General features: G+C 36.8%; 1 protein-coding gene across 6 annotated transcripts; it reads right to left on the bottom strand.

Annotated features, from left to right (window-relative positions):
• Window positions 1–2,460: 2,460 nt before the first annotated feature.
• On the bottom strand, window positions 2,461–8,095 carry LOC147523121 (F-box/kelch-repeat protein At3g23880-like). Of its 6 annotated transcripts, none has more exons than XR_015215685.1 (4): window positions 6,657–8,095; window positions 6,185–6,372; window positions 5,957–6,008; window positions 2,461–3,009 (listed from the first exon to the last, which is right to left on the bottom strand). XR_015215685.1 is itself a non-coding variant. In XM_086597157.1 (4 exons), exons 1-3 carry the CDS (start codon window positions 7,776–7,778, stop codon window positions 5,977–5,979), a joined length of 1,245 nt encoding a protein of 414 aa, XP_086453283.1. In that variant the 5' UTR covers window positions 7,779–8,068; the 3' UTR covers window positions 2,461–3,009; window positions 5,957–5,976. The 6 variants fall into 6 exon arrangements, 4 of the variants coding, with proteins under 4 accessions (XP_086453283.1, XP_086453288.1, XP_086453290.1 ...); XR_015215684.1 differs by having other exon boundaries at window positions 6,645–8,068; XM_086597157.1 differs by having other exon boundaries at window positions 6,294–6,372; window positions 6,645–8,068.
• Between the last annotated feature and the right edge of the window lie 2,888 nt (window positions 8,096–10,983).

The following is a 10,983-nucleotide window of genomic DNA, read 5'->3' as shown; positions in this document are numbered from 1 at the left end:
TGTTAAGAATGAGAAAGACGATGAAGAAGACGACCAACCGAGGAGATCAAATAACACCAAGACATATTTGCGTTGGAAGAGTCGACACCTAGGTTTTGAAGGAGATAAAATGAAGTGTGTTTGAGATGTTATGAGTTTTTTTTTCGTTCACTCTCTTTTTTTTGCTAAAGTTTCTCTCTCTGAATTATAAAAGTTTCCACGATTTTACTTATTGACGGTTCAAGTGATTCAAGTGAACACATGAAACTTAAACAGGTTGTGATAGCTTTTAGCTTGGCCAAGCCCAAGTGCATTTCATCTGCGTGCTCTTGATAGTTATTTGGGTGCCTGTTGACGGTTCATTAAAAGAAGTGATAAGTCAGTGACTATGTCAATGTTCGCAACATAAAAAAAAAAATGGTCTAGAGAGGTGTTGACAGCTTATTACATTGCTAAAGTTGACTTTTTAAAAAAATCCGTCAATAAATCATCATATTTTCTTGACACCTGAGTCATACGCGACATAATGTTGCAAGAGCCGTCATAAAATCATAATATTTTATTGACGCTTGTGTCATACATGACATAATGTTGGAACAACCGTCATAAAAATATAACCAAGACACCTATCTTGATGGTTTTCAACAAAGCTGTCAAGATAGATAAAAAACAAGCGTCATAATATGTCTTTTTTTTAGTAGTGAATTGTTGGAACAGGCCAAAATAGACATGTGTTTTTTTGAGAAAATTGCTGATGAAATGAACAAGCGTATGAGCCAGCTTAGTCTTGTAGGGCAACCACGAACTTGTGGATCGGTTCAAGCTCGTTTTCACATAATGGTTTGGCGCCATAGAAATAGAGGGAAATGATGGACGGGACAACTTTTGCAGTTTACAAAAAACTTTTTGTCTGGACATGACAACTTTGTGCCGTGTGAAATCGAAACAAGAAATTTAGAAATTTTGCGCTGGTACGTAACATTTATTTGACCATTTCTATCGCTAAAAAATGTTGACGCGTCACAACAGATTTTAACAATGCGTTGATGATGCTCATTTTAATTTCCTAACAAATTTCCTAACAAATTGTTTTAATTAAGTTTTAAAAATTCATTTTAATTTCTCAACAAATTATTTTAATTAAGTTTTAAAAACCCGTTTTTTAATTGAGAGGGGGATCCCGTTTTAATTTAGAAGTGTGATTCCAGTTTTTAATAAGAGAATGACTCTTGTTTTAATTAGAAGTGATATATTTTTCTTTTTCAATATGGAATTAATTCCTATTATAATTATAATAGGAGAAGGATTCCCGTTTTAATTGGAAGTGTTAGAATTTTTTGTTGTCAATAGGAGAAAAATTCTCGTTTTAATAGGAGTTGATAATGTGAAAATTTAAAATACCAATTGTGGGAGTTTTAATATTAACTAGAAAGTAGACCCGTGCATACGCACAAACTCTCCTATTGACAATCATAATTATACATATATAAATTTCCTAAGTGATTTTTGTTTTCGTCGTGTAATATGTTTTAATTTCCTAACAAATTATTTTAATCAAGTCTTAAAAATTCATTTTAATTTATCAACAAATTGTTTTAATTGAGTTTTTAAAACTCATTTTTTAATTGGGGGTGAGATCTCGTTTTAATTTAGAAGTATGATTCCTGTTTTTAATAGGAGAAAGATTTTCGTTGTAGAAGTGTTAGATTTTTTTTTAATAGGAGAAGAATTCCCCTTATAATAAGAGTAGGATTCCTATTTTAATTAAAAGTGCTAGAATTTATCTTTTCAATAGAAAAGGAATTCCCGCTCGTTTTAATAGGAGTTGATGAGGTGGAATTTTAAGAGAGCTAGAAAAATATCCCTTGTAGGAGCTTTAATATTAAGATATAGATACTTAATATATTGATTGATTTATTACTAATTGAAGATACTTACTGATTTTTTTTATTTCATTTAAAAAAAAATTGATTGAATTATAAAATTTATCAAAGTTTGATGGAATCCCAACATGAAAACAAATAAGTTTAATAATAATTTACGAATCAAATCAGCCATAATCTTTTCTCCACATTATTACAGTTGAAATCAAAGCAAAACTTTTAATGAAATTATTCAATCGTGCATTTGAATATACCAATTTGTCCAATTTTATGAAAAATGATTAAAATTTTGAATTTGTCAACATTAGAATTTGTCAACATTAAAAAGGAATATTGATTCAATTGAACTTAAGATAAAACTAAACTAATCAAAATTAAACATTTTTTTTTTTTTTAAAAACATTAAAAATCTTAAGTGGTGCCTATTAAATTTTCAAGTGGTTACATAAAATAAGGAGATTTAATTCTAAATTGGTTTGTTTTGGGTGTACGCAGTCTTTGGTAAACTAAGTGGTGCTTTTATGAAAACCCTTATTTTATCTCTAAATAAATAAGAATTAAGTCACACGATAATGAATATGCCCATAGTAGTGTACTGTTGTGATCAATATTAGCAAATTAAATTAATATTCCTGATCATCTGATAATTGAATACCTGGATGTTGCAACTAACAATACAGGGCAACCCTGTACAACGTTTTAACTACAATAACCATGAACAACGAACGTATTACTGATGTCTAAAACTAAAACACTAAACGTTTTCTACCAGAACTGAATGGCTAAAATAATTATTTCTTTCAGAATCGTCAAAAAGGGAAGCAACAAATTTAGGATACAAAACCAAACCCACGCATGCCCTTTAGGTGGTTAGCGCACTCTCCTGTGGCTAAAATAAAGTTGGCACTGTAAGCGCAGGAGGGATGCTCATCTGTTTAGCTCTCTAGCATGGTTACTCTTGAAGTTTAAGGGACTGCTTCCGCGTACTTAATTATTATTAGCCACCCATGTTGAAAGGTCATTCCATCACTACAAGATTTGTATACAAGTTGATAAATACAAATAACACATGGGGAAGCACATCTCTGTGGGATTTGATCGAAGCCCAATTTTTCATAACATCGCCCATCATCATTACATCTTCAACCTGCAGAACAGGCCACAATCAGATTGAGTGAAATAATTGATAAACATATACAAATTACAGCATCTAAAATCGCAAGTAGAATAACTTTTTCATTTTGGATAACCAAGTAAAATCACTTTAGCACATGCAGATGGAGGTCAAAACAAAGCAAAGTAAAATCCAGAACGGCACTGAGATGCAAACCATGGCGAGGTGCTTATGTAATTTGAGGGAGAATGTCACAGTCTTATTTGACATAACATGCCCATACATATAAGAAGGCGTTGCGCGAGGTGACTTTAAGGGACTAAAACCAGGTGTTGTTTGAGTAGCAATTCAAGGGCAAATGATAGATGGAGATTTATCTAACTGTCGGGATCTAGGGACATAAATTTGAAATAAAACGACTCGTTACATCACTTGGCACAGGGTCAAGTCGAATTTATTGAGATGACGTGGTAACTGACATTGAATTTGCTTTCAACCTGAAACCTGTTCAACTAACAAGCTCAGATCAGATGTGATATATGTCGAATACAACGGATGTTACGTAGCTTTGGACCAGCAGCGACCCAGACAAAGCTTTTCCAAACCTGACTCAAACTTCTTCATCCTTCCAGCTTGGGAAGACCAACCATTTCATAAGATTTTGGGGAAGGAAGACCAAGAGCAGTGCTAAGAGGCACACAGGCACACTCTGTTTTATTACCAAAAACTGTGATAACTCTTGATGCTCTTGATCCACCTTCCCAAACTATACTTCTCAGCAGTCAATGACAGGTAAGGCAATTCTAGGCCTAAGGTTGAGCCTAGAGCTTAGAGCCTAGGTGGGAGTCTAGCATATTAGACTTTTGAGGCAGATTTTGGTTAATCTCCATAAGATTTTGGCCAACAATGTTGTGTTGTAGCTTGAGGAAGATTTTGGCTGCTGAAGAAGATGCCTGAGTATCTAAGCTTATTTTTGCGATATCTCTATATTTATGTGCACTTCATCGATTTAGTAAATAGTAAGTCATCTAGGCATATATGTCACATACTCACATACAAGGGTGGGTGCAGGTCATACTTTTTGGGTGTGCTAGCTGACTAGTCCCACATAAGCATAGGCCATTTTTGCACTGCCTAGGACATTTGACTGCTCAGCTTAAACCAAGCCAAGCGCTTCCCTCACTTGTCAATCTTCTGCTTATTCTTAACACAGTTTACAGCCAAATCAACATGTCCATAATCAGCCATTACTAAGCTACTTCTGTCATCCAGGACTACCAACAAATAACAATGTGACTAAAACTACTTACATTTCCAGAGTTCTCAAACATCACTTGTACCGAGAAGCAAAAAAAATGATTCACAGTATGACATTGGTACATACGTCCTATAAGGGGAAAGGAAAGCATTTTATGCCTGAGAACATGCTCAATGTTCATCTCATCTTAATCAGTTGCTCGCGCAAGGAGACCATTGCTTACTTCTAAACCTAGTGCCAAACACTAGTCGCGGTCCGAAAGAAAGTCGTGATGGGGCTTCACTTCCACCGCCTCTATCTTTGCCTTAAAACATGTTATCCCACTCTATGCAGCTATAACTTTCTTTGCAAAGCTAAAAGGGATGGTCTCGATCTAAACAACTCTCACAACGTAAGGCAATGATTAAAGCTGTCAAACTCTCATCACGAAAGATAGTGATCAAAACAGTGAAGTGCCCACTGTACAAATATCTCACAAAGTCTTACTCTGGTCTATTTACAGAAGCAAGGAAATGACATGTCCCTGGAGTAAGAAATGACATAAGTAGACTCTAAATGCAATGAGGGAAGTCCAATCAACACCCAAACCACTATATAATATAAATATATAATATTCCATCTCTGGATTCCTTCGCTAGAATACCAAAAAAGGGAATAAGAAAAGGAAACTAAACAACAAAACCTAAAATAGACCAACTAGATAGACACAGACCAAACAACAAACTACCGAATGAGTACATCAAAACAATAACTGGCACTAATATATCTAACCATAAACACAGGAATTAAAATACTACTGAATATAGACCATATATGACATCATTTACACACAAAAATTAAATTATCCCACAAAGCAGAAATACGTCCAGCAGCAACACATGACTAACCCAAGGGACGAAACAAAAGCCGAACAAGGAGAACTTTAAAATGCCTAACTAAACCAAGAGTACCGATTATGACCACAGTACCTGGCTCCCTCGTATACAAAAGATACAGTTCCTTTTTAGCAAAGAGATTCCCCAAGACAAAATGTTTCCTAGTAACTCCTTGACTATATCAGAGTGCTGACCCGATTTGGTCGTTTTGACTACACAATATAGGTTCAAACATACAAAACCTAACACACACAATTTTAGAAAAATACAACTTCATCAAAGCAAAACCAAGCCAAACAAGACGTTCAGCCCAAAAAAAAACCGAAAGACAAATCCTATGTTTGGAACCAATACAAGTCTAAGAAAAGAAAAAACAGAGATATATACTGATGCATGGGCATGGAATTAATAGTATTTAGTTTGGTTTAGTTAGTTTATATTTTTATTTGTTATGTTAGTAGTAGTTTCCTATTATGACTATAACTAGAATTAGAAGTAGGATCTTATTATAAATAGGCTTGTAAATAGACTAAACAAAATCAAACTGCCCTTCTTGAGAAGGTATTCCACCCAACTCGGTTGTTTTTGTTTATTGATTGATTGTTTAATTGAGAGATTCAATTAAAGGAATTTCGTTTTTCCTTAAAACCCTAGTTTTTTTATGTTTATCGATTCTTATTCATTGGTGTTATTGATTCGAAGTTGCTTCCGCCTTCGTATACATCATATGCTAAGCCAAACTTGATGTTAGGAACAGAAATAAAACAAAGCAAAGAAAACGTTAATATTTTATAAACATATGACAGACAAGTAAAATGATAAGCAGATCTAAAGGACAAACAAATACCTTGCTTGAGCAAAGCCAAATCAATAGCTGACGGCTGATTTTCCGTCAAGTCCTACACAATTCCAAAATCTCAAGTAAGATATTAAGATGAGAACTCTGAAAGGATTAAGCGGAAGCTATGTACACCATCAAACACATAAGAGCATATAGTGGATTTGGGAAATTAGAAGGTTTTGAAAGCCAGAAAAAGTTAGATCAAAGAGAAGAAATGTCTAATAGGAAAGATACCCAAGAAGGGAGGAAACTGGAAAATCCTTGATGAGGACTCAAAATAGATAAAACACAATCATTCTGGATTCTACAAATCCGCCTGAGAGTGTGTTGCTTTTTCTGTTACCAGGTATGAACTGATTTAGAATTAGTTCACACCAATTCCCGTTTTGCACTCCAAAGAGCTTCCTAGAGCTTCCTTTGATCTTGTACACAAAACATTTTCCACCACAATTAGTTGTTAGCAATTAGAAGACAACTAATAAGTTATGGAATGAAAAGTAGAACGTCTTCTTATTCATCCATGTTTTTCTTCACAGACAAGACAGCATATAGTACAAGAAACTCATGATGGGATATTGGTTAATGTCTAAATAAACAGAGAATTTTATCTAGAAATCAAGCCCATTTTCTTAATTAAAAAAAAAAAAAAAAAAAAAAAAAACAAAGAGGTTAAAGAAATGATATAGAAACTTACCACGGAACTCACCTTATTAGCTGCACGAACTGTGCTTTTGATTGAAACTAGGGTCGCGTTGTAGACAACAACCTCGGTTGCAAAACTTACCGGATCCAATGGGAAATACTTTAATTCTTGGATAACAAGATCGCAAAAGCACAAACGTCCGTCATTACTCCCATACCCAATTATCTTCCCATTCATCAAAACTGCACACGGATAAGCAAAAAGCTCTAACTCTATTGTATATAGTTTCGTCCAAGACTCCATTACATCATATTCATTCAACACCCATATTTTACAGTGCCATGTGTACGGATTATTTGAATAAAACACCCACTCAATGCAAGCAAGGTTTTCTCTTAACAAGGCCAACCTCAAATAAGCAGGGGAACCAACACCGAAAACATCTGGCACTGTCATAGTTTTAAACACCTCAGTGGTAAAGTCGAATGAAAGAATTGCATGTCGTTCTGATTCATCTTCTCCCAACCAACAATAAATTCCATTCCGTAACGGTGCTTTAGAATGTGAGAATACATGAGGGAGAGGCACTACAGTGTCAATACGTCTCCAAGAATCCGTACTTAAGCTGTACAGATCAACTCGACATGTCATCAGATTCAGAAAAATAACTTTCACAACTTTGTAATCGTTGGTTTTAGCATCATAACCAAAACCAAAATAGAAGAAGCAATCAGGAACCAATTCTTCAGGAGGGACTGATGGTTTCGGAAGAATTCGGAATTCTCTCAAAGCAGGGTTCCACAATGAAACATTCTGGGAAAGGTCGGGTCGTAGACAAATTATGCCGTTACAAGAAGCAATGATTTTTGGGGAGGACTCAAGAGCATTGTCAAAACGGTGGGGTAAATCTAAGACTTTGGGCACGTTATAGTTGCTACCAGAGAGTAAGCAGAATCTAAGTGAGTAACAAGGTGTGTCATCACATTGAGAGGGATCCAAAATGATAAGTTGATGGTCATCATTATTATTATTATTATCCTGATGCTGGGTGATAAAGGGGGAGCTTTCGATTAAAGAGCACCATGATTTGCACACAGACTTGAATCGTAAAAGAGATGCCACCGGTAGCCAAAGTAAAATAGTAAACACCACATCTTCTGGCAGCACAGCCCGGGAATTTTCCATAACAAACAGCTGTCCTTTCTATAATCAATTCAACACCACATAATACAAATAAATACTAGAAGAATCTGCGTTGTTGTATTTGTGTCAACCGATATTACAACACTCAATCTCACTAGTCGCTCTTCGTCTCTTTTCTTCTTTTTCATCTTTCTTCTCTCCCACTTCTTCTTTATATATCTTCTTTTAACCTTCCCTCGTTCGTTGATCTTGCATCCGATCCAGCTGTCTTTTAGGGTTCCGCTACAGTGCTTCCCGTCCCGACTCCCGCATCCGGCTTGGCCCAAAGGCCCGTCCATGTCCTTTATCCCTAAAGGCACATCTTCTTTCAGGGTACCGCGGACCTGATTCTATGCCATCCGGTTTCCTTTCCTTATGTCACCCTGGGGCCGCGGACCTGCCACCTTCATATGTCACGAATTAGGATGACACAATATTCAAACAAGAACATAAATGACACCATATAAACTAGCAAAAGCCTAATGTGAGAAAGCTAATGGTACAATTCAAACACCATTTCATACCCAAGACTGTTTAGAACTAGCTTCAGTTATTGACTAGGTGCCTAAATTAAACATGGTAAAGATGAAACTCAGTTTTCACTCCAAATAATACGAAAAAGAAAAATCCAACATGGTCAAGCACAATAATATTTTCTTTTTTTAGGCAAGGGCGCGGGCGCGCTCATGGCAAGGCCAATCTGAACGCGCACGCGCTCTCACTTCTTCACACTAACAGTACTTCTTCATGTCACATGGTGAGGGATGGTAATATATATTTTTAACACGTTTTTTTTTTGCTTGGTAAGTAGAAAATATATTAAAGACGGGAAAAATTACAAAATTGTGTGGTATGGACTAAAAAGTCCCACCATGATCAAGCTCAGTGTATCCAAAACCATATTACATGATTTCGAATATGTACAAAGATTAGAATCTAAAAAACTGCTGAAAAGGTAACTCCCAGTGTAGTAACCATGGTGGTTTGCCCTCATAGATAAGCTTTTCATTAGGCTACAGAGCCACTCCAGCTTTTGCAATTGCATCTGCCGAGAAATTGGCTTCTCTAAAAGTCGATGTGAAAGTGAAAACCTAAAGTATAGTGCAGCATTTTCTCTATTGCGGTTGCAGCTCCCATGGTAGACTATCATTGCAAAAAGCTTTGATTGCCGGTTCCGAGTCCGCTTCTATCCATAATATTACCCATCCCTTCCTTATTGCTAGTTCAATACCCTCTAGGATAGCTAAGCATTCAGCTCTAAAATTTGATCAATTCCTAATATTTTGGCATAGAGACAGTTTAAAAGACCCTTCAAAGTCTCTAAAAGTAACGCCAATCCCCGAGGGTCCTGGATTGCCAAAAGCCGCACCATCAGTATTTAGCTTTATAAAATCTTGTTCTGGTGGTACCCAAGTACACTGCCTAGTGGTGGGGGCTGCCCTTGGTCTATTGGTTAGATTCCATGCTCTAAGAGTAGCCACATCCCTAAAAGAAGAGTTGTTACTTGCCTTAGAAAGATGCGCAGTGGTGAAAATGTGGTATTGAATCAAAAGCTTACATTCATCCAGATTCACCTTTTTGCCCTCAAAATTGATTCGGTTTCTGTCCTTCCATATCTCTATCATACCACTAGTGAGAGCAGCAGTCCATAGGTGCTTGAGTCTCACACTCCACATTTTCGCCAGTTTATAAGCAGTTGAGAAAGAAGTAAGGATAAGGGTTTGACGAACTTCAAATCTACTTGCAGTCCAATTCCAAAGGGTTTGAGAGAATTGACACTCCCATAGAATATGCTCCAGCGTTTCACCATGCTGCCTACATAATCTGCATATTGAGACTAGGTAGACACCCTTTCTTTGAATGACATCATCTGTAGCCACACATCCCTTGAGAATCTTCCAAGCAGTAGCAGAAACTCTCGGGTGTATGTAGGAATTCCACACCTGTTTATGCCAAGTCATTTTGGTCCTATGGTTCTCGATAGTCTCATGCGATGATTTGCATGAGAAAATTCCCTTGAGATCGGGGCACCATACCAAGTAGTCTAGAGGTTGTGAGAGATCTCTAAGAACTCCCATTGTATTTAGACTAGCAACGTCAAGGAGAGAAGAGAGAGGATTTGGAGTGACCAAGTCATTATTAATCAAGAGCGAGCTCACCTTGGCAGTGCATCATATCCCCTTAGATTATGAGAGCTAAGGCTTAGAATAGATTTAAGAGAAGAAGATTGCAGCCAATTGTCTCTCCATAAGTCTATCTTTTCGCCATTACCCACTGCCCATTGCGATCGAGGTAGTATCTCAGTGAGTGTTTCTTTGATGCCTCCCCAAACCGAAGACCTTTTGTGGTACTCAATAAGGTCACCCCTGCTGTTCTTATACTTGTGCTGCATGAACTTCACAAAATCATCATCTTCACTTAGGAATTTCCAGGCTAGCTTCATTAACATGGATTTATTGATGTCTTTCAATCTCCTAATACCAAGACCACCTTCATCGTAAGGCTTGCAGACCTTTTCCCAGCTAACAGTCGTTGCTCTCTTTTTTGATGCATCCCCAGTCCATAGAAAATTTCTAATCCATGTTTCTGCTTCCTTGATCATAAGAGATGGCCATTTGTATATGGACATATTGTAAATGGAAATGTTGTTGATGACAACCTTAATCAGAACACTCCTTCCTTGAAAAGATAGCATACACCCCTTCCAACTCGAAAGCTTTTTCTTAATGCTATCCAGAACAGGATAGACAATAGACTTAGTAACTCTACCTTGTGTCAGAGGGACACCAAGATATTTTTCCGGTAATGATCCCTCTGAAATATTTAACTCTCGAAGAGTTCTGACCTTCCTGAGTTGAGAGAAAGCACCAAAAAAGATCTTGTATTTAGCTTTGTTCATAAATTGACCTGACGCAGCTTGGTATCGTTCCAGGAGTGAGTTGAGGTGTCGAATCCCTACAATATGACCATTTGCAAAAATGATAATATCGTCCGCAAACAATAAATGACTAGGGACTGGGAACCCCCTCGGAGACACCATAGGCTTGATTATGCTATTTGAAGTGAGATAAGTCAAGCCTCTACTCAGAACATCTTCAGGCAAGGTAAACAACAGGGGAGGTAGGGGGTCGCCCTGCTTTAGGCCTCTTTCTATATGAAAAAAGCCAACTGGGTCACCATTCACCATGATTGAAATTTGTGCAGAGTG

Source organism: Coptis chinensis, chromosome 1 (genome assembly GCF_015680905.1).
Source record: "Coptis chinensis isolate HL-2020 chromosome 1, ASM1568090v1, whole genome shotgun sequence".
In the NCBI taxonomy this organism is placed as follows: domain Eukaryota; kingdom Viridiplantae; phylum Streptophyta; class Magnoliopsida; order Ranunculales; family Ranunculaceae; genus Coptis; species Coptis chinensis.
This window is presented reverse-complemented; position numbering and strand designations above follow the sequence as displayed.

Bases quoted from the DNA above. Each gene is read 5' to 3' on its own strand.
- LOC147523121 (XM_086597157.1), bottom strand. From the start codon at position 7,778: ATGGAAAATTCCCGGGCTGTGCTGCCAGAAGATGTGGTGTTTACTATT. The intron at 6,373-6,644 runs GTAAGTTTCTAT...TTTGTGTACAAG, and splicing joins CTAATAAGGTGAGTTCCGTG to ATCAAAGGAAGCTCTAGGAA. The intron at 6,009-6,293 runs GTAACAGAAAAA...GGAATTGTGTAG, and splicing joins TCTAAATCAGTTCATACCTG to GACTTGACGGAAAATCAGCC.